Below are 23,939 nucleotides of genomic sequence, written 5' to 3' on the forward strand. Positions count from 1 at the left end.
TGTACTTCAAGACGTTGGCAGTACTAGGAGGAAGGAATGAGTGGTAAACTCAGTTTGAGTGTTAATATGTCACATTTTTTGGTTTATCACCTTTGAAACAAGTAAGACAGCAACAAAATAACATATGTGCAGGATAGTGTATTAACTAGGCATACTACAGTCAGAAACCATCCATCCATCCATCCATCCATCCATCCATCCATCCATCTTCAACCGCTTATCCGGGGTCGGGTCGCGGGGGCAACGGCTCCAGCAGGGGACCCCAAAACTTCCCTTTCCCGGGCCACATTAACCAGCTATGACTGGGGGATCCCGAGGCGTTCCCAGGCCAGTGTGGAGATATAATCTCTCCACCTAGTCCTGGGTCTTCCCCGTGTTCTCCTCCCAGCTGGTCGTGCCTGGAACACCTCCCGAGGGAGGCGCCCAGGGGGAATCCTCACTAGATGCCCGAACAGTCAGTTAGAAACCATGGCCTTAAATCCAATTAATCATCTTTTTTATGTTTTGTAAATCTTCGGGGATTACCTGTCTCCTACAAATTAAGATTCACACTGGTGACTGAGTTCATAAAACCTGGAAGAACAACTACTTTCTTAAATACAGTATGTTCCACACATATGGGCAACAAGTGAACCAAAGGGACCCCAACAAGACGCTTTTTGTATTGTAATATATGATGTACAATTTAGCAACTTCATGACATTGGAGACAAATAAGTTCAACTTTCAATTTCACCTTTTAAAACAGCAAATTTATTTGTCTTTAAAAAATAAAAAAATCAACTAAAAAGTATTACTATTTCATTGTCACTAATAGAAACAGTACGGAAGCACTGAGTCTTTGAGCACTTTTAACCGCTCTTCAAGTATGTTAATTCAGTTCATAGATTATTCTTCTGCAGTGGAAAAGCCACCAGGATAGTAGAATCCAGTTGGCCCAGAGGGCAGGGTCGCAACTCCAAACTTCAAAGTTCTTGATAGTAATATCCTGGTTGTGGCAGAACCAGTGTTATTGACTTCACACATCCATAAGAAACAAGTCAAGAACCCACTACTATTTGATCCAGTGACAAGTCTGATTCCAGAGCAATGTAGCTGATGTGCAAGCACCCAATTCTTCAGAGTGTAGTGAGCAGGAAGAGGAAGAGTTGGTCACACAAGCTGAAATTTGAAAAGATTGAGTAAAGGGGGAAAGGGGAAAGAGCAGACTGAAAAAACCAGAGTAGCAAGTCCAGAAGAGAGAGAACATACAAAAAGAGAATATGGACAACTAAGTCAGCAGAACACTGTCGGCTCATTACAGTTAAAATAAAAATAAAAAGCCATCAAATCAGCTGTATTAAAAATAGCGGTGACTTCAAAACAATACCACTTGAATCAGCTCAAAAGTAATAAAACTCTGAATTACAATTTCTTCTGTGGGGAAACAATGCAAAGTTCTCCACATGTAAACAAATTCACTCAGAAAGAGAGAAATCAAGTGTGCGGTTCTCTCAGCCACTCCTTCAACTATGCCCCATTCACCCTCACACTAATGTGCTTGTGCCATTTGCACCAAAGATAGCAAGTCGATACCAAACATCCAGCCTTTTCTCCCCTTATTCTCTGTTTTACTCCTCTCAAAACATATTTCAGAAAAAGATAAAGTGACAAAACCTCTGACGCAACCCCTCCTGAGTGTTTTGAGAAGCTGCTGAAGAGGAAGAAAAGGAAGGACTATTGAGATTCAACTCCCTGTATGGGTCAGTGTCCTCCCTTCACACATCAGCCCCAAACCCTCTCTCCCTTCATCATTTAAATAAGACGGTCATCTGGGGTGCAGAAGAAAGTGATGCAGATACTCTGAAATGGCATCCCAGTGCCTCCAGAGGAAGGCGAGGAGGATTACGAGGAGCAGCGTGGAAAGCGTGCGGCTGCGTGTTTTCATTAAGGGGACGACACAGTTAGCCACCGTGGACACAAACACCAAAAGGACTGCCATAACGGCCAGCAGCACATTGATTAGTTTTCCAAGGAGAGTCCGTGCTGTGGCGTTCTCCAAACCCTCGAGCTGCACCACCTGCTGTTGCTGCTGCTGCAGCTCCATCTTGGAGATGCGCGTCTGACAAGCCTCCAGCGCCTCCTACAGTTCAGAGATACGACAGTCAGTGAAGTAGCTCTGATGACAAAAATCAGAAACATCACGTTCAACTTGGTGAAGCTTACCTGAATGTCCCTCGCTCGTTCATAAGACTGGTAAGCAATCTTCTCCTCCATGCTGGCTAGTTCCTGTTTCAAGTTGAGAATTTCATTTTGGTGCAGCTCAGTCAAGTCATTGAGCTGTTCTTCTAAACGTTCACACCTGCAAAACAGCGACAACAGTACATCACAAACAGGACGTTTTCCTTCTATACCCGGACAGACCTACTATACTACAGTGTATAGGATATAATACCTGAATCGTTCCTCTTGCAGGGCCTCCATGATCACCGTGTAGTCCCTCTGATAGTGGGCTTTTAAGTTTTCAAAGGACTCCTCCAGTCGACCTTGGTTTTCCCGGAGCTCTTGGATCTCATGGAGTATAGCATCAAAGCCTGAGGCCTGGCCGTGTTCGAGGGTGTTGCCCTTGGAGCTAGGGGGGCCTCCAGGAGCTCCAGTCGTGCTGTTGGCTCCTGCAGAGCCAGAAGTAGCGCTAGAACAGTCTTCATCACTGCCGTACTTTGGGCTGGACTGCAGCGGTCCTGTTCCGAGGGCCCTCGTTCCTCCGGGGCCAACACCCTCATCTCCCTGGGTTTCATCCAAGGAGTCTTTCAGGCCCGCAATATATTCAGCGCTGCCAAACTTGTTGCGGATGAGGGAGGCGATTTCCCTCGGCTTCGACACCACGGCTCCAGCTGCAGAATGAGTGGCTTGAGAGAAACTGGAGAGGCCCCCTGTCACCTGTAATGAGTGAGTTCAGGTCAGTACTGAGGCTGCGTCGTGCTGCTATTGTAAATTGCCTGACAGACGTTAACATTCCTTATTACACGGCTGTGTTGAATACTTGATTCTGATTGGTAAATCACGGTGTTCTGCGGTTTGTAATTTTATGTATAACAGACCGTTTCTATGTATAGCAGACTGTTGCTATGGGCGCAGTTCTGATGTCAGACTCTGGTGGACCGTTTTTGTGTCAAAATATTGATTTCTTAAATAAGTAGCTGTGTAATAAGCGGGATAATGTACAGCTAGCGGGTCATTGTTGTGAAAGAATCCCCCTTCAGGGCGATGAGAGATGGACCCTGACGCGGGGATTCTTTCACAACAATAACCGGCTCGCTGTACATCATCTCTTACTCATTAAACACAGGAACAGTGTGATCTGTATTACTTTAGAACAAATTATGATCCTGCAGTGAAAACCCATCAACAGTCTTTATAAAGTCCAAGGCTCTTATCAAATCACTGGAGCTAACAGCTAACTCTGCACTGTGGGCTAACCAGGAGGGTTCCTTCTTGAGATAATGAATATTTTCCACCCATTACTTTTTAGTGCTTTGAGTGCCATAAACTAATTGCTATCTGCATGGGAATGTAGAACTAGAAAAATGAGGTCTGGGGCGGATGTTTAAAGAGTATACAGTATACATGATTGTTCAGTTAATGTCAGACGTAGTCTTATACAGTTTAAAACGTGACACAGACTATCATTCCAGGGAAAAGTTACACAGCTTTTTTACTGTTTCACCTGTTTGTAATCAATGTTTAGTCTATGATCTGTAATGTAACACATTCTTTCTAGTCATGCAGTAAACTTTACACATATTGGAAAAGCATTTCTCATTGTTTCTCAAGAGGTTTTTGGGAAGCTTTGGGAAGCTTTGGGAACCTGATCCACTCATAGCCGAAATGGCTGTTTTGTTTGGAACTGAAGTTAATCTTGTGAGTGTGGAAAATGGACTCTGGATCCACGTAGGATTTGCAGCAACCCTTATGAAGTATTACATGTGGAGAGGCAGAGATTTCATAATGACGATAGAGGAGGTGTGTTCGATAAGATCTGGGACCTTGTACTGAAGTGTTTTCAGTGTGAGGACTAGTGTGTTGTGTCCAATGTAAAGCAACTTGTTGTGTACAGTATATTCGTTCTTTTTTAACTATGTATTTACACTTTTGTTTTGTTTTTTTAAAGAAAAACTGCTTTGTATTTCATTTAAATATGACTGTGGTTATTATCCATTTGTGTTTTGTTTTTGTTTTCTCGTTTGTTGTTTGTATTCCTGCTATACTCTCAAATATAATAAACACACATTAAAAAAAATAATAATATCTGCATGGCTACATACCATTATCAGCAAGTGGAAACGTTTTTGTTTTGTCTGGGTGAACCGACCCTTTAACTGGAACAACTGAGGAACTAATTCAGGTTTCTGCTTTCAAGTGAGACATCCACCTGATTCAAAACTACTACATAAACTGCTATTGGTGATTTTGACTCTGTTCCACTTATGTGTGCCAGTAAACCATGTGCCATACTAGTACACCTAAATGGAATGCAGCCATTATTCATTTTATTGGTTACTCAGTCAACAAATTTAGGTGAAATATTTTTCGGATGCAAAGTTTTTGTTAATAAAATGACATGGAACCCTTCCTGAGAGTGGGTTCTGGCGACAAAAGAACAATGACGAGACCAGGAAAAGAACACACCTTGGCTCCGACATCTTTCAGCCCCTGGTGCATGTCTCGGAAAACATCTTTGGGCTGGCGAGGGATGCCGTTGTGCTCCACCTCTCGAAGCTTCCGGTGGTAATGCTCCAACTTCCTCTGCAGTTGCTGGATCGTCTGAGCTGACTTTTGGTTCTTCTTCTCAAACACCTGTTTGATGCGTGCACTCTGCTGTTTGTCTGCGTTGTTGGCAAGTTTCAGGTATTCGGCCACGTTGTCGTCGCGTGCGGTTTGTTCAATTTTGATCTGTTCTGTGAGTTTGAGGATCTTCTGTTGGAGTTGGGCAATGGCCTGCTTAGTTCGCTGGGGGTCTGGGGTACTGTCAACTACATCATACCCGTCTGCACCGTACGGGAGCGTGTTGGGTGACACAGCGGGGCCTGATCCATCATAACGATCCAGCTGTTCAAAAAAACAGAAAAGGTAAAAATATGAAAAAATGCTTTTGATCATTTGAAGTTTGTTACAATAGGACTTAATCATGCATTATTGTGCGAGCACTGGGCGATGTGACGCTGATAATACTTAGCAATTTGGTGTTAATGATATTGTCTCTCTCTATAATTTTGAAGGTTTTGTCTAATGAGAACTCTTAGAGTATCTAATGTGAACACTGTTTTAAATCAGCTGCATTGGCTTTAATATAAGGCTGTTTTTTTTCTCTGGAAACTAACATTTGAAACCTTCAGACACTTGTCACTATGCATTCACATTTCACAACAGCAGATGGCGCCTGTAAAACAAAAGTTCCCGTCACAGCTCCGGTTCAATGAGTCACAGGTGGAGAGATGCAGTGACTGTTGTGGGGAACAAAAGCTCAAAAAATAGGCCAAGTTAACTGAGGATTGAGAAGGAGTTATGACATTGATTTTAATTTTACCCCTCCGGAGGTAGTTTAGTTAAAAAGCCCAGCGCAAATAATGTGAAGCCATAAACAGTCATTAAAGCCTTGAGGCTCAAACTGAGGCAACAAGAGGAGAGGTAAAAAATGAAATCCTGGTAGTTAACACAAACTGAATTGGACCCATCAAAACAGCTCCCAGCCCCTATTGGAAATGTGCCAGCTGTTTGAGCTCCTTGTACTCTGAAGAACTGCATGTAAAGATGTAAAGTATGCGTGGACCGGTTTCAATGTGAACCATTAAGCTAGAATAGAACGTTGTGTTATCTGACAACATACAGTACAGGAGGATGTAGTTAAAATGTTATACCAACAGAGGCGATTACAAAGAGCTGCTAATGAATAACTTTACAGAACTGTTTTAGTTATACACTAACATTTACCAACAAATTACCTATTTGAGTCCATGCATGTTATCTTAAACTGCAGGTATCTAGCAATAGAGCAGTAATAGAAACACTGCAGCAAAAAACAGGTTCTTGGCTAATTCATTTTTTATCTGTCTTTGTTGAAAGCTACCAAGCGGGGTGACAAAGAGATGACTCGTGTTCCACGGAGGATCAATCAACCTCAGTTGAGGATTATCAATTTCAAATTACAGGTCATACGTTTTTTAAGATGAATAGGAAGGAACAAATGGGGGGTGCAATGTTTCCATCTTGCTTATGACATCTGTTGATAAACTTAATTCAGTGTGGCACGACCCCCCTCGTCTTACGACGTCTACTTTCTCCCTATTTGTCATTCCAGAGATTCTCCTGGCATACTGCTGGCATCAAGGCCGCTACTTCAATGACCATATAGTGTGAAAAGACTTCTTATCGTCTGCTCTGATTACTGTGTCAGGTTTCATACATTCTTGTACTTTTGTTTTTGTTAAGCTACTTTAAAATAAAGCCGTTTTTGAGTGTATTTTTTTCATCTTTTCTTTTAATCTGTTATGTAAAGTCCTCTTTTACACCCTTTTACAGTATAGTGTAATAACACTGTAGACATTGTTTACAGATTTATATCAATGGAAAGAAAGGAAAAGAAAGAAATTATCTCTCAAGTTTGAGTTTGTTTAGCCCTACAAGCCTTCTCTGACCCCAAGTACACTCAGAGACAGCAAAAGGCTAAATTTAGAAAGGCTTAGAGCACAGAGTCACCAACCACTCAAAGGCAAACGCTGACCTTCCACCGCTGACAGCTCATCTCCCCATTCACCGGTTCATCCAGGCAAACACAAACCATTAACAGCCTTTTAACACGTGTGCACAATTCACTTTGTTCTGACATTGTTGCACAGGAGATATTAGTGCATGAATCAGTTTTAATCTTTTGCATTTACAGCGAGGTTGCAAACAAACACAATGCATTTGTTTCCTCATGGGTGCACAGTGTCTCTCTGTATTATGAATTGCATTTGAATGTTTTATGTCCTGAAGCCAACTTTTCTATGAATACACAATTTTAGGATTGAATTCAGTAATATAATGCCATGTTTTGTTATGGAAGTTGTGCTAAGCAGGCTTTACAAATTAAAAAATGTATTTTTCCAACACACCGAAAATACTGTACATGAATAGAGGAGCTGTGCAGTGATATAATAATGTTGGTGGAACACTCAGACTAATGCATATAAATGTATTAAGTGCAAAAAGAAAGAGCTAAATGTCAGTGCTATCATTTTTTATTTAATTTCTTTTATTTGGGACAAACAGGTTGTGAGTTTTAGAACGACAGTTCCCATCAAGCTTTGGGAAAGCAAGCAGGAAATATGTTGCCATGGAGTCAGTGAGTTATCTGTTGGCATCACCTTGAGCCCAGTTTTTTGCGTGTATTTGTTTTGCGGTTTGGCAAATTAGAATCTTGGAAAGTGATACTGCATTATCTATTAGCAGTTCCTGAGTCCTCAGTGCACAGACAACAATTACTGGATTACTTTTGATACTGAAGAAAACGTCTCAACTTGATGAATACGAGTTCTAAAGTTATAAGAAGCGTTTTTTTTTCTATGATTTCTAATTGAATCTATGGGCGTTTATCTGTGACGGACATTGCAGATATCCCTGTAAAGGGAAAGTCACGCTTATTCCAGGAGTGAGTATGTCTGTGTGTTCAGATTTGACTGAGTTATGACTCACAGAAGAAGAGCCAAGCGATTCGTTTTTTTCTCCTTCTCCATGCGCCCCCACACACTGGCACTCTAGGCATTGCCTATGTAACCTATATCACAAACCTCCCAGTGCATCACTTCCTACTCTGTAAATAATGTACTGTTGCTTGGCTACGGTGTATTTCACACCTGGACCACTTAACAACACTGACACTCACCTTGTCAGGCTCCTCGGTTGAGTGGTAACCAGAGGTCAGCAGCATGTCAGCTAGAGCTGGGCTGGTGGGTGTATCTGTGGTCGAGGAGGAGCGTGGGCGTCCAGCCTGCAGCAGGGCTTCATGGGTGCTGCGCCGGTGGATCTGTGGGCTACCTTTCTGGGGAGGATCCCCAGTGCCCCCCACCTTGGTGCGCCGGCTCTGCAAGCTGGTGCCTCGCTTCATCGTTGGTGGAGCACCTCGGATCTGCTGCAGAACGCGGCTCAGAGCTGCGGGAGGGGCGGAAGCGGCAGGGTTGTCAGAATCCAAAGGGAGGGCCGAGGAAGCGGGAGCGTCCCCTACTTCTGACCCTACATCAGTGGGTTCGGAGGGAGGGGCGCTTGTGCAGGACGAGACGGAGTCATGTGGGGAAACGGAGGAGCGTCGGCGCTGTGGCTGGAAGAACTGCTTCAGGCCATGGCCCAACGCTCCCATGTTCTCCAGGGCATTATGGGTGATTTTGGACAAGCCATGCTCTGACTCCGACGCCCTCCTGCCGATCTCCGGCTCCGCTCGGCCTCCTGTGTCCGGCTCCTCTGGACTCTGCTCACTATTACCCTGATCCATCAGAGACCTCCAGTTTCACAGTGGGGTTCTACTCGGGGGTGCAGGGGACTAGCTACGCCCCGTCGACACCCCCCCTCTGAGCGACTGGTTGAAAGCCGGGAAGCAGAGGGGACGGCGCTCAGTTGGGCCTTTTGAGTGGACATGCATCTGTGGCTTGGCTCAATGTCATGCTTGTCTACCACAAAAGGAAAATAAAATGAATTATGACATGCAGCAGTGAGTGATGAACATAATAAGCAGCAGAATATAAAAACACAAAGCAACTTAAGGTGCAGGTGCAGGTTGACACAGACATGACCACTTTCTTACAGTTCAACATAAGGTTTCTTGTTCATTTTGTCAAAAACAATTCATGATTGAAAGAAAAGCTATATTTTCTCTCTGCTGAATGAAAACAGTAGGTATCCGTTTTAGCTTAACAGCATGCGGCATGTCTGACAGTGCCAACCCGGTAATGCAAAAACACAAAGTCTTACAAAATAAACAAGCTTTGAGAACAGTTTCTGAAATGTCAGAGTTTGTTATATTGCACATGTTGAAGGTCAATGCTTGAGGCTGTTTCTGAAATCACTTTCTATTGTTTATTTCTGCATATTCAAGCCTGACTGTACAAATGTTGAATAATTACATTTCAGAAAGTATTCATTATGGAAATTAATTATCAACATAATAGAGAGTGCTTGGATGAGGCTAACAAAGAGTGTGGAAAACATAAATGAAATTCTAAACGGACAGTGATTATTATCCAATTCTCATCTGTTTAAGGTGTTCAACGATCCACGGAGGTCTCCTCTCTTTGCAGCTCATTTTATAACAAGCCTAAACCCTGTAGACTTTGGCTCTCAGATGACAGATTACATAAAAAACATTTGCTTTACCAACATGTAATGAGACAGTGAGAAAGAAAGCCAGAGAGGAGGTGAGATAGAGTGTGACAGAAAGCTTACCATCAGCCCAGCTTCTCCTCTACTGACTCACAACTCAGGATCGGCTAAATGAACAGAAATAGAAAGAAAAAAAAAACTAAATAATATGCTCCATACAACAGAAAGGGAAAAAGGTTCAAAAATAGGATTACTGTAGCATCACTAAGAAATAAACAGACCTGAACACAAACCTTCAACTAACTGGTAATAATGGATATGTAAAGGGGTGCTACACCAGATGAGAGACTTAAAAGCTTCTAACATGCTGACTGTATGAAATTGTCAACGAACCTAATGGACCTTTGTTTAAAATCTTAAGAGCCAGCAGTAAGTCGACGCACGATGAGCCTTGTTCTGTTATAATGGCAGCTATTGTACATTACAGCACACGTGACATGACAACATTAACACGACAGAAGCTCTAGACACTGTTCACCTAATAATACTAATAGTTCTACTTAGACATTATCAGTAAACATGGCATGAGCGCTGCTCAAAGGAGCCGTCACTGCACAACTCATCTGTAGCCCTGATAGCCTGAGGTAGACCTCCTGTTCTTCCTTATCTCCCAGGCCAACGAGCCAACAAATGTGCACGCTATCCTTAAAGGAGCAGTTTGAAACATTTCAAGGGGGATCTGTTTGCAGAAATGGAATATAATATTCATAACTATGTTTTCATTAGTGTGTAATCACCTGAAAATAAGAATCGTTGTGTTTTTGTTAGCTTACAATGAGCCCTTCATATCTACATAGGGAGCAGGTCCTCTTCACGGAGTCCACCGTGTTGCCCCGCCATGTTTCTACAGTAGCCCAGAACGGACAAAACCAAACACTGGCTCTAGAGAGAGACTTTCATGTTTTTATGTTACCCAAAGGCCACCGTAATTCTCCGACATGGCTTGTGAAACGGCGGTAACGTGAGCCACGGAGTGCAAAACCATGGTACCGCCAGCCGCCATCGGACTTCCGTTGCTCCTAAAGTAGTGTTATTATGGTAAGGATGGCCTTTGATCGATGCGAAAGGCGTTACCACGGTTTTGCACTCTGCGGCTCACGTTACTTGTTTTACAAGGCATACTAGTGAGAAGAAGCATGTTTCTCTAAATATCCAAAGCCTAAATTGACGGGTCTGACTATAGTACAGTACATGGATTATTTTGCAGACAAATGGAAAAACGATTCCACGAGTCAGCACGAAGTATCACTTAACAAGCCAGCAGCACAATCTAGCACCAAAAAACCCTATGAAATGCTCCATTAGTGATACACAGTGACTCATTACTGCTGGTCCTGCTGTTAGATCTGCAGTGTTGGATAAGAAAGCACTCTGCTAAAGGGTAGGTGGTAGTGAAGAGTACAATAATGAAAAGAGTACCCTTACCCTTAGTATTGCTGATTAACATGCAGGTTTTTCATTTTTAAATGGCATTACTTTTCACTTACTGCCATGGCTCATTTCACTCAAAACAAATGAAAACATCAATAGATTATTTGCATCAAGCATCCTTCCCTGTGTAAGGGCAATACTTTAAGTATGAACACACTACTGGCAACTGCATTCACTCAAACATAAGTTTACATAATGTAGTTATGTTACACATTGTGTTAAACCAGAGTTGTCTACGCTCCTGAGAGCAGGTTCGCATGTGCAGTATAGTTGCATGATTAGTCGACTAATCGATTGATTAATTGTTAAAATAATTTTTCCATGCAAAATATGGCAGAAAATCCTGTTTTCAGCCTCTCAAATATGGATATTTCCTGCTTTTCTCTGTTTTATATCATATTAAATTGAATATTTTTAGGTTTTGGAATGACAAAACAAGACATCACGTTGGACTTTAAGAAACTGGGAAGGACATTTTTCACTATTTTCTGTCATTTTATAGACCAAATGATTAATCGATTAATCTAGAAAATAATAGGCAGATTAATCGATAATGAAAATAATCGTTAGTTGCAGCCCTAATATGCGGGGTTTCATGGCTGCTGCTTTGAAACTCACAGATGCCGGGTACAGTTGCACATCTGGCTCTTTGATATAATGTCGTAATGTTACAGCTATCAATTATCATATATAGACTACACAACTATGTAGACAGCTGGTTTAACACTAAGCTTCATCTGTGAATGCCTCCAATCAGAAAAACAGTTTCTCTTCCACCACATTTCCGGATTCTGAATCACTGATCATAGACAGAGAGAGTGACAGTCATTCAGTGACTCAGTGCTACGTACTGCAGTAGAAACTAAAGACAAGACATAGGAACAGACAGTCCACACAGACACGGAACTATATCCCTCATCTACAATGAAATTACAATGACGTCCGACTCCTCTAGGCTAAGGGCAAAGTGTTCTCTTCAAAGTGGGTCAGCCAACATTCGCCTATCACTCTCTGTACATGCAGTGCTCCAAGGTCACACCATCTACAGAATGCTCTGCATATCTAGAAGCATTTAAGCTCTTACTCGTGTTAAAGAAACATTTCTGCTTAATGACAGCAAGTCCATTTTGATCTGGGAGCAATGTGTCCTCTTGGGTCATTGCTACAGCAGAGGCCTACACGCTTTATTCCAGTATTCCTACATCTGCACATATCACTTAAGACTAGCACACAAATTACTTTTTTTCTTGTAAAGTTATGACTTTATTCTCGTAATATTACGATTTTTTTTCTCGTAAAGTTATGACTTTATTCTCGTAATATTACGATTTTTTTTCTCGTAAAGTTATGACTTTATTCTCGTAATATTACGACTTCTTTTCTCGTAAAGTTATGACTTTATTCTCGTAATATTACGACTTCTTTTCTTGTAAAGGTATGACTTTATTCTCGTAATATTACCGACTTTTCTTTCTTGAAATAGTATTACTTTATTCTAATTAAATTACAACTTTTATTTTATTATTACTTTATTCTTGAAATCGCAGATATTTATTTTTCCCTCAATGTGTCCCTAATACTCCGTCGTAAGTTTCAGATTGTGTTTACAAAAAAAATCAATTTAGTCATGTTTATATTGCATATTTAAAATGGGATGAAGCTCCTTTGCATTCTCCCTCCATTTTTCTTCTCACTTGCTTTAAAATGTATGTAGACCAGTGGTTCCCAACCTTTTCTATCATTGAGTAAACTGACGACCCCTGACTAAGGGACATATTTTATGGATATTTAACATTACACCGATCAACCATAACATTAGGACTGCATGGGCACCCGTACCGGTCTGCGGATACGCAGCCCCATACGTAACCAAAAATGCAATGCACTGTGTGTTCTGACACCTTTCTATCAGAACCAGCATTAACACTTTCAGCAATTTAAACAAAGTTAAAATTTCAAAATGTTCCCTTGCTGCCTAATATATCCCACCCACTGCCAGGTGCCATTGTGACGAGATAATCAATATTACTCACTTCCCCTGTCAGTGATCTTAATGTTATGGCTGATCGGTGTATATTCAATGCATAACAATAACCGTACAGAACAACTAATAAACTGTACAATTAACCCAAATAGTGAACGCAACAACTGCAGGAAGTTTGTGTTAAACAAGCGATTTGAATTAATTTTGAGCAGATTATTTCCTGTGAATATTGTATCAGATATTAATTTCCTGTTATTTTTAGGGACTTACAATATACAAATACAATTCTCTGAAAAATGTTTTTTTTTTCTTCTATTTTTAACAATCATACATACTTAATAGGCTTACTAATCTTCTTCTTTTGACTGATATTCTTCTTTTAAAAATAAATAACTTATACAACTTCATTATGACAGAGATACACACAGTTCAGCAAGAGTCCAAGTGCAGATAAACATACCTTCAGATGTGGTCATCAGCAGATGATTTGTGGATCTATTAACACAGGAAAAGGCTTAATCCGAGCAAATTTCCAGCACTGCTTCTTCCGGGAAATTCTCACAACTGGAAAACTGGTGGGATAGCTGTCAAACTTTAGTCAGCTGTTTCCGTGGACATTTAGAAAAATCACATGCTGCAAAGAAAAACAAAAAACACAGAGGCAAGACAGCGTTAGAAAGGGTTTGTTATGAAGGGAATTTTCTCACATTTTGAAACTGACAACTTCAGACACACAAATGACACCCCGATTTAATAAAATGTTATTATAAAAAGTCTCTAATATTTTTTGTTTTAATGATATCTTACTGTAGGACAGAGTATCCTAATGAAATGCTACACTACATAGGCTATCTGTGATCATCCAGACTATGGTTTAACCTCAGTAATGATTGATTATTTTCATGTAAGGCAGCCATCATATCAGTTTACCGCTGTGTATAAATCGGCTGCCCAGACTTGGTTGCTGGGTCTGTCCACCTCAAACTAAATAAATTCAAAATATGAATCGTCAAAATACGTGGCGACATGAAAGCAGAAAAACAGGACAATAGTTATAGTCATTGATCTGTCAGATATTTATACCATCAGGGCTTCACATCAGATGTTATTTTAAGAATCCTCACATCCCATTTGTTACCAATGGTTTTGTATCACTTCATGAATATATATTGTAGACCAGAACTATCATAAATTGTATGCAGTCGAGAGAACTATCTGTAATATCAGCTTAATGCATTCAATCTCTCTGACTGATAAATGTCACCACACAACACTTATTCTGTTAACAGAATAAACCTTCATAATGCAAAATCCAACAAATAAAATCAAAATTTCTCCAATTAAACAAGAAAGAAAAAGTTTCTATAAAACATCATGTTGTTGAACCAACATGTAAACCGATCAGCTCTTAGATCAGAGGAGAAGTTTTGCAGTAGGTGGAAAGCAACTGGCTCCAAAACCAGCAGCCACCTTGATCTTGTGAGGTTAGCCATTAGCTGGTGAACATAGTAAAACATCTTGGAAGCTAAAACCATCATTATGTTAATGATCATTACCATCATTATCATTATTATTTTTAGTAGTAGTAGTGGTAGTATTAAGGCTGTCAAAGTTAACGCAATAACACGTTAACGCACATTAATTTTAACGCCACTAATTTCTTTAACACATTAATGCAACTTGCAATTTTTAGGTTGTAGCGAGCTCATATGAAACTAGAAAACCTAAGGAATCCATTGGTACGATGTCATACTAGCTTGTTGGGAGGAAGGCTAAATAACACCCCAAACTTACACTAAATTTTCGCAAAAAAAACTGTCATGGCCATTTTCAAAGGGGTTCCTTGACCTCTGACCTCAAGATATGTGAATGAAAATGGGTTCTATGGGTACCCACGAGTCTCCCCTTTACAGACATGGGCTTGAGTTTGCCATGTTATGATTTGAGCATATTTTTTATGCCAAATGCAGTACCTGCGAAGGTTTCTGGACAATATTTGTCAGTTTTTTGTTATCAATTAATTTCCAATAATACATATATACATACATATGCATAAAGCAAGCATATTTGTATTAAATAATTGACGAATCTCCCTTTAAGGTGCATTCTGAACAGATTAAAAATGTGTGATTAATTTGCGATTAATCACGATCAACTGTGGACAATCATGCGATTCAATATTTTAATCGATTGACAGCCCTAATTAGTATTATTTACAGCTTTACAGCTGCTCCTAATGCTTAGGATGGCTTAAATGCAGAGGTCAAATTTCATGTATACACCTGTCTATATGACACATGTAATAAAATTGAGTTGGGACAGACCAAAACATTCATTAGTGCACAGAAATACCAATCCCCAATAAATGCTTATGGTTTATAAATTTATTATGGTTAAATGCTAACCATAACAACTTTATAAAGCAATAATATAGCCTATTACAGTCTGGGCTATTCAGGTAGTTGTGGACTTATTCTGCCCCCAATTATAGTCTGTGGCTTCATAACAGGGAATGAAATAAACACCTGCCACCTGCCAAAAAAAGGGGAAATGTTGGCTGTATTATTTTTATTTTTTTTTTACTTTTTCTGCTATTATACACAGTCCTAGTGTTTACGATTCTGAAGCGTTCTACATAGATTTCAGAAGTGGCAGACAAAAAAAATTGTGTGGCTAGTAGAAATGTTCAGTGACCTGCCACAGTGGCACGTGAGGAAAAAACTTAATTTCAGACCCTGCTTCATAACTTAAAGGGACTGTTTGTAACTTCTTACACGTATAAATCACCCGGGTCGGTGTCCCATGCACGCTTGCTTATGCGCGCTCGCGTGCGGCTGGAGTCTCTGCTCCTCTGCCTGCCTGCCTTCGCTCAGCTCGCTCCACCTCACGTGGATGCGCGCACACTACACACTGCAGAAGAGCTAGTAGCTCTGAGCAAATCTAGTGAATGTACAGTGGACGTTTGTGCAGAAATAACTGCTGCAGCTCCTCCAGACCAACAGAGGTTTCCCGTGTCTTGTGAAGAGAGAAACGTTATCGCCTCCGACCGGGTGCACTGACTTTCGTTGACTTAACGGCCACAGATGTCGCTGTTAACAAGCATTTCTGATTCTTGCAAACAGTCCCTTTAAATGTTAACCATAACAACTTTATAAAGCAATAATATAGCCTATTAGAGTCTGGGCTATTCAGATAGCTGTGCAGTTATTCTGCCCCCAACTATAGTCTGTGGCTTCATAACTTAAAAATGGCAAAATGAAAACGTGGTTTAATCATGCACAGCACAGGCCTCCAAGGAGTTTAATTAACTGTTGTGATGTTAATTAAGAGTGCCTAACAGCCTCCTGGGTCTATATCTGCAGGAGATGAACCACTTCCTGTCTTCTAGAGCCACAACTGAGATAGAATAATTCACCATCACCACAAATGGTTAAACACAACAACGTACCCGGACGAGCACCGCTCTCCGCATGAATACGCGGATATACATTCCGATGAGATCATCACCACTTCACCCTTCACTAGTAACAATAAACTTCCCCTTTTCTGTTACGACGTTAAACACACAGTTTGATTAAAACACACACTCTAACGTTAGAGAGCTTTATACTATCACCACACGGCTCAGGTTAGTTAATGACTCGATAGGTTACAGGTGCATTGGTGTCATTATACATGGAGGGTAACAGTAGTTACACGTATGTTTAAATATTAAATAAAGCAGCTGGAGTGATAAAAGTCATCATAAATACTGGTCTGTATTTAACGTTACTAAGTTACTGTTACTAAGTTACTGCGACTAGTCTTGAGCCCAACGGTCAACGGTTTAACGTTACTAAGTTACTGAGTAGTCTTGAGCCCAACGGTCAACGGTTGAACGTTGCTAAGTTACTGAGTAGTCTTGAGCCCAACGGTCAACGGTTGAACGTTGCCAAGTTACTGAGACTAGTCTTGAGCCTAACGGTCAACCGTTTTACGTTGCTAAGTTACTGAGACTAGTCGGTCAACGGTTGAACGTTAGTAACGTTAGCTAGAGATAAGAAGAGGATGGAATTAGCATCCCTTTGCTAACCAACGGTCGTAGGCCTTAGCCTTTAAAAACACTCGGCTGTAGGAGATATTTACTGAAAACATCAATGTAGTTTATCGTTTTATTGTCGGGTGGTGCCAACCGTGGAGGTAGATAAAGTCCGGATACATCGTTGACCCCGGTTTTGATGGCTTGTCTGCTCCTCTTGTAGCTAGCAGGGCAGGCTAACTGTGGTGGTGCACCGGGGGGTGTTCGTTTTCCTCCACGGAGCACACCGGTGCTGCGGGGCGGGGCGGAGTCAAAGTGTTATGTTACTGTATGTGTAAATACGTCAGGGTCTGTGTACTGAGTAGTTAGCACGTATAACAGCTGCCTTCATAACAACCAGAGCATTTAAACTTTTAATTATAATACTGTATGTTCTTGCCTTCTTCTCTACCATCATCGTTTAGCAACTTCTTTAAATCTAATTCTCAAATTCATTCATATAATACTAGACAGGTTAATCATCTTCACCTGCCTTTTTACAAAAACAAAACATGGCCAGTACTCCCTCAGATATAGTAGTGTACAAATATGGAGCACCAAAATACATTATTATTATCAAGAGCTCGTTATCCTTAGAACATTGTAAAAGGAAATTATCATCACATTTAATTCACGATGTCTAATTATCTTTTGATATGTTTAGATATATTTTCTTTTCTTCTGTACTGTTTTTTGTATGTATTTCATTGTTTTTATTGGATTATTTTCCAGTATGGTTAGGGTTTTTCTGCACATTTTGTGTACTTCTTGTTGTTGTTTAACTTTTATTGTATTTTTAAAATTATGATAGTTTAGATCTTTCTTCCTTTTTTGTTATTGTTTTTTTTTCTTCTGGGGTTGGGAGGAGGTCCTTTGTATAAGCCTGTGGCTTCTTGACCTCTCCTGATACATTTCTTGTTTTTTTTTCACTGACTGGATTTTGTGCAGTTTTATATTATGTGCAAATAAATAAATGAAAAAAAATCTGCATCTATCTGCACTACCTGCAACCACCTCTTCTAACCACTGGTGCACTTTAAACTTTAAACTTACTTTACTCTACATCCCAATATACCATTTTATAGACTGCACATATTACATCTATTTATTTTATTACATACTACATTTTTTTATTGACGGACAGTACACGCTATGTCCATTCACTATGTCCAGTTACTATGTATATTCTGTATTTCTATTTATTGTTTTATAATCTTTTGTACACCTGTACCTCTGTATCTGCGCTTTGCTGCTTTGACACCTGAATTTCGTAACATTGTGTATTCTATAGATATTTATCTCTAGGTGTTAATATTTACTGTGTATTTAGTGTTCCTCTGCAATGCCTATACAACCTGCTGCTGTAAAACAATAATTTCCTAATTTGGAATCAATAAAGTTCATCTATCTATCTATCTATCTATCTATCTGCCTAACTATTAGGGCTGTGTATTACCAAGAATTTGGCGATATGATACTTATCATGATATAAGGGTTACGATTCAATATATGGTGATATATTGCGATACTGTAAGTAAAGCGATATATTGCGAATGTTTTTAATCTAATTTTAGGAAAACTGTCATAAAGAACACACCACCATGTGCAAAAAAATCTGAGTAAAAAAAGGTTACTTCTCTATACAGTCAGAACAGTGGGATCTGTATTAGCATTTATCACAGTAACCCTGTAACATCCAACATCATAGCACTACTTTGGTGCATATCTTTCAGTCAATCTTTGCATGTAAACTATCAATTAAAAATCGATACAGCGTTTTTGAGAATTGATACAGTATCACAAAACATAATATTGCGATATCCAATATCTTTGATATTTTTCCTACACCCCTACTTATCTATGCAGACTCATGCGCATTCAACTTTACTACCCAACATTACTGATTTGAACTGTGGCCATCATGTAATGTCACCATAGATTAATGTGGTATACCTGTTCAAATAACTTGAAATACTCCTACATCAGCATTTTGGTTGTTGCACAATCTCATAGATACCATTACAGTTTAGTGATACAGTTACTAAAATGTAATAAAGTAACAACTGTCACACCCAAATGTCACATTATTAATAAAGATATTGAGTCATAAATATTGAGGCATCCGTTTATGACATTACACTACACTTAACACCGCCCAGTGGACCACTTACACTTACACACCTAAAACTGACAATAACCTGATATTTTCAGGTGGAATTTCATTTCATTCTCACTGTGCAATATCATTTTCCACTTGTGTAATTTTGTTAATAGTCTGTTTATTGTCAATACTGTATATACTGCTCCTATTGTTATACTTCCTTCTATTTAAATGGTTCATATTTTGTTACACTTCCTTTAGCTCTTTTTTTACTCTGTTATAGCTGATGCATCTTGTTTTTTGCACTATCCCCTTTGCTGCTGTACACTGCAAATTTCCCCACTGCAGAACTAATAAAAGAATATATTATCTTATGTTATCTTTTCTTATCTTATCTGGACCTTGAGTCTGCAATAAAGTTTGAATTGAATTGAATATAGATATATATCTCTAGTGTTGACATTTACTGTGTGTTTACTGTTCCTGTGCAATGCCTGGATAACGTGCTGTTGTAAAACAACAATTTTTTTTATTTTTTTTATAATGGATGGTAACAGGTTTCGATAAATGGCAGACAATACCTTACAAATTATGTATGCTGCAAGGCTAGGGAACATCTTGCATCTGTTTACCAAAAGAAATGACCTCGCATTACTGTTATAGCTACTAATAATTCATACACTTTGCTATCACATGTTTATATTTTATATTTTCTGTTAGTTGTAGTAGTCTGGTATATGTATTCTAACACACATATATATATATATATATATGTCTATAAATTGCAAATTCCCCCACTGTGGGACTAATAAAGGAATATCTTATCTTATCAACTCTTGTACACATAATTAACAATTAAAAAAATGTAACTCCATTTCATAGAGATGGATGAAAATCCTGATACCACCATGAAACAGCCCTCACAGGTGTGAGAAGCTCCAACACACCAGGTGAATAGAGTCTATATGGAGAGTCTATATGGAGGAGAGAGGAGGTATTGGGTAGCCATCTGTCACGTCCTCCCACCAGGCTTTCTTAATCACACCTTGGGAGTCTTGTATTTCACGGTGGCGTGTTCAAGTCCTCACAGCAGTGTAGGTTTGCATAATAGAGTCTTTACATTTGGTAATAAAAAGACAGTTTAACTGAGGACAAAGTCATAAAATTGTGCACAGTCAGCTATAGTCATATTTAATGTAGCATGTCTGTTAATATCACTGAATCCGGCCCTGGGTGTTGTCTCCAACGTTAAACCTTTACAAAGCATTAATTATCTTTTCCTTACTCACATCACATGTAAATACACTTAACATCCACCCATCCAGATAAATGTCAGACAATGTTTTACAAATTATGTAAGCTGTAAGGCTATAGGGAACAGCGTGCATCTGTTTACCAAAAGAAATGACCTCGCATTACTGTTATAGCTACTAATAATGTATACTCTTTGCTAATATATGTTATCATTTTGCTAATGTATATAGTATTTTATCACATGTTTATATTTTATATGTTAGTTGTTGTAGTCAGGTATATGTATTCTGATATATTCTTTATATTATGTATTCTATAGATATTTATCTCTAGTGTTGAAATTTACTATGTGTTTACTGTTCCTGTGCAATGCCTATATAACCTGCCGCTGTCATACAATAATTTCCTAATTTGGGATCAATAAAGTACATCTATCTATCTATCTATCTATCTATATACGTATCATGATATAAGGGTTACGATTCAATATATTGTGATATATTGCGATACTGTAAGCAATGCGATATATTGCGAATGTTTTTAATGTAATTTTAGGAAAACTGTCATAGCATAAAGAACACACCACCATGTGCAAGAAAATCTGAGTAAAAAAAAAAAGGTAACTTTTCTATGCAGTCAGAACAGTGAGATCTGCATTAGCATTTATCACAGTAACCCTGTCACATCCAACATCATAGCACTACTTTGGTGCATATCTTTCAGTCAATCTTTGCATGTAAACTATTAATTAAAAATCGATACCGTGTCTTTGAGAATTGATACAGTATCACAAAACCTAATCAATCAATATTTTTTACATTTTCCTACACCCCTACTATCTATGCAGACTCATGTGCCTTTACATTCAACTTTACTACCCAACATTACTGATTTGAACTGTGGCCACCATGTAATGTCACCATATTAATGTGGCATAACCTGCTGCTGTCATACAATCATTTCCTAATTTGGGATCAATAAAATACATCTATCTATCTATCTATCTATCTATTAGGGCTGTGTATTGCCAAGAATTTGTCAAAAATTGTTCAGAGTCAGCTATAGTCTAATTTAATGCAGCATGTCTGTTAATATCACTGAATCCGGCCCTGGGTGTTGTCTCCAACGTTAAACCTTTACTAAGCATTAATTCCTAATCACTCACATGTAACTACACTTAGCATCCACCCATCCAGACTAACCTGGGTGGTGAAATCAGGCGCTTACTCGCCGCCTGTCCGCTCAGGCTGTCAGTTAGCAGGCTGCTATAGAGAGTCTGTAGCTCCACGGCTCCATGGTTAGCTACAGACAGACAGGGCAGCCCGCCAGGCGGCCAGCGACAACCGGGTAAACAACGTCAATCAACCGGAACCCTTGTTCACACCGGATAACAGCATATGGAAACACATTTCATTCATAGACCGCTCCGCATAATGAGTGTTTAGCTGGCTGTAACTTACATGGGCGCTGAGAGGATTGTGTTGATGACCGTTCATTTCTCCCGATGGTGGAACACTCCCACGGTGACGTCAGACAGCGTGCTCGACGTCAGAACAGCTGAGTACCAGGCACACATAACCATCCCTATATGATCCTATATGATCTTATATGATCCATGATCCCTGTATGATCACATATGATCCCTATATGATCTATGATCCCTATATGATCTATGATCCCATATGAGCCATGATCCCTATATGATCACATATGATCCCTATATGATATATGATCCCTATATGATCTATGATCCCATATGAGCCATGATCCCTATATGATTACATATGATCCCTATATGATCCGTGATCACATACCTATATGATCACATATGAGCCATGATCCCTATATGATTACATATGATCCCTATATGATCCGTGATCACATACCTATATGATCACATATGAGCCATGATCCCTATATGATCACATATGATCTTATATGATCCATGATCCCTGTATGATCACATATGACCCCTATATGATATATGATCCCTATATGATCTATGATCCCATATGAGCCATGATCCCTATATGATTACATATGATCCCTATATGATCCGTGATCACATACCTATATGATCACATATGATCCAGGATCCCTATATGATCCTATTTGATCCTTATATGATCCATGATCACATATGATCACATATGATCCATGATCACATATGATCCCATATGATCCCTATATGATCCATGATCACATATGATCCATGATCCCTATATGATCCATGATCCTTTATGATCCCTATATGATCCATGATCACATATGATCCTATATGATCCATGATCCCATATGATCCATGATCACATAAAAGAATGATCCCGGTCATTTCCACACAATGAGGCATACAGCTTATTAATTAAACACTGGTATTGGATCGGTACTCCCCTCGGTATCAGGTGATACCCAAAGCCCAGGTATCGCTATCGGTATCGGGACTGAAAAAGTCAGATCGGTGCATCTCTCAACATCTTTGGGTTTTGGACTGTTGGTCGTACAAAACAAGCAATTTGAAGAAGGAAATTGTGATTATAGACCAAACTATCAAGAAAATAAACGGTAGATTAATCAATAATGAAAGCAAGTGTTAGTTGCAGCCCAAGAAATTGCTTCATGCTGAGAAATAAAAATGTGCAGAAAATATAATGAATGAACTTTACCAGAATAAATAACATTAATAATCACTTAAAGAAGGAAAAAAAAGACATTAGGTTGGGGGTGGGCTCATGGCCTCAGTGTTTCTAGAATCCAGCTATGGTCCTGAATGTCTTTACACATCATTATTTCAGAGAAACATAATCAGACAGTCATTGTGCAGCCCACCTTTCCCTTTATTTGTCTTCAGAACATTTATATTTTGAATCCCTCTTGCTAAATGCAAAGCAAGAAATGCTGCTCAGAGAGTCTGTTATAGCTCTGCTGGCCAAATCTGTGATGTTAACCAAAATGCATGAAGGTCAGTCTGTGAAGCTCCTGGAAACAATCAGCAGAACCTTTACCAGCTTCTCACAGCAGATTTTGGCCTTTGATGAGAAGTTGAACAAATAAAACGGAGGCATGGCGTGGTACATGGGCTGACGCTCATGCTGATCAACTGGAGCTGGGTTTGCAGGAGGATCAGGAAATACTGGATTGATAGTCTACTGAGGAGCATAGTATGCTGGCATATAAGGGTGTGGATTATTAAATGAGCTGCAGGCTTCAGAGTGTTGGCTGCACTGGTTGTTGAGGTGGTAACAGCAGCAGCAGTTAGAGTATTGGGTCTTTGAGAGGGATACTTAGGAAGAGGATACAGCACAGGGATCTGAGGATAACCCAGATATGATTACAGGTTTGGGATCCTGAGGAGCTTGACCTTGTGGAGGAAGCGGGAGTTTTGGGAATTGCATAGAATATTGAGGGGGAAACTGTGGCTGCTGGGGAACACAAGGCTTCCCATCATGCCTGGTGGAGGGGGCAGGTGTGGTTACCAAAGCCTCGGAGCTAGTGGCAAGAGGAGGGGTTGTTGGATGGAAAATTCCTGGTACCATGGGGAATTCTGGGGGGGGGGGAGATGGATACTGTGGATACTGCAGCATCTGAGTTAGTTGGGCCGGGGAAGCAGCAGTGTTTTTACTGGCAGTAGTTGGTGGTACAGAGCTGGGAAACAGAGGGAACTGTGGATACTGAATGGAAATGCATGGTGCTGAGCTTCAGGTGCTTCTTGATTTTCAGTGTTGG

At 39.8% G+C, this 23,939-nt stretch overlaps 1 protein-coding gene across 5 annotated transcripts; it reads right to left on the minus strand.

Moving 5' to 3' along the window:
• Positions 1 to 729: 729 nt before the first annotated feature.
• On the minus strand, positions 730 to 21,803 carry tmcc1b (transmembrane and coiled-coil domain family 1b). Of its 5 annotated transcripts, XM_037777568.1 has the most exons (9): positions 21,677 to 21,691; positions 21,419 to 21,518; positions 13,265 to 13,438; positions 9,453 to 9,496; positions 7,903 to 8,680; positions 4,668 to 5,087; positions 2,434 to 2,918; positions 2,205 to 2,340; positions 730 to 2,121 (listed from the first exon to the last, which is right to left on the minus strand). In XM_037777568.1, the coding sequence occupies exons 5-9, from the start codon at positions 8,503 to 8,505 to the stop codon at positions 1,807 to 1,809; spliced, it is 1,959 nt and encodes a 652-aa protein (XP_037633496.1). In that variant the 5' UTR covers positions 8,506 to 8,680; positions 9,453 to 9,496; positions 13,265 to 13,438; positions 21,419 to 21,518; positions 21,677 to 21,691; the 3' UTR covers positions 730 to 1,806. The 5 variants fall into 5 exon arrangements, with proteins under 5 accessions (XP_037633496.1, XP_037633479.1, XP_037633487.1 ...); XM_037777551.1 differs by lacking the exon at positions 21,419 to 21,518 and having other exon boundaries at positions 21,677 to 21,803; XM_037777559.1 differs by lacking the exon at positions 21,677 to 21,691 and having other exon boundaries at positions 21,419 to 21,664.
• Between the last annotated feature and the right edge of the window lie 2,136 nt (positions 21,804 to 23,939).

The sequence above is a fragment of the Sebastes umbrosus genome, chromosome 1, assembly GCF_015220745.1.
Source record: "Sebastes umbrosus isolate fSebUmb1 chromosome 1, fSebUmb1.pri, whole genome shotgun sequence".
Lineage (NCBI taxonomy): Eukaryota > Metazoa > Chordata > Actinopteri > Perciformes > Sebastidae > Sebastes > Sebastes umbrosus.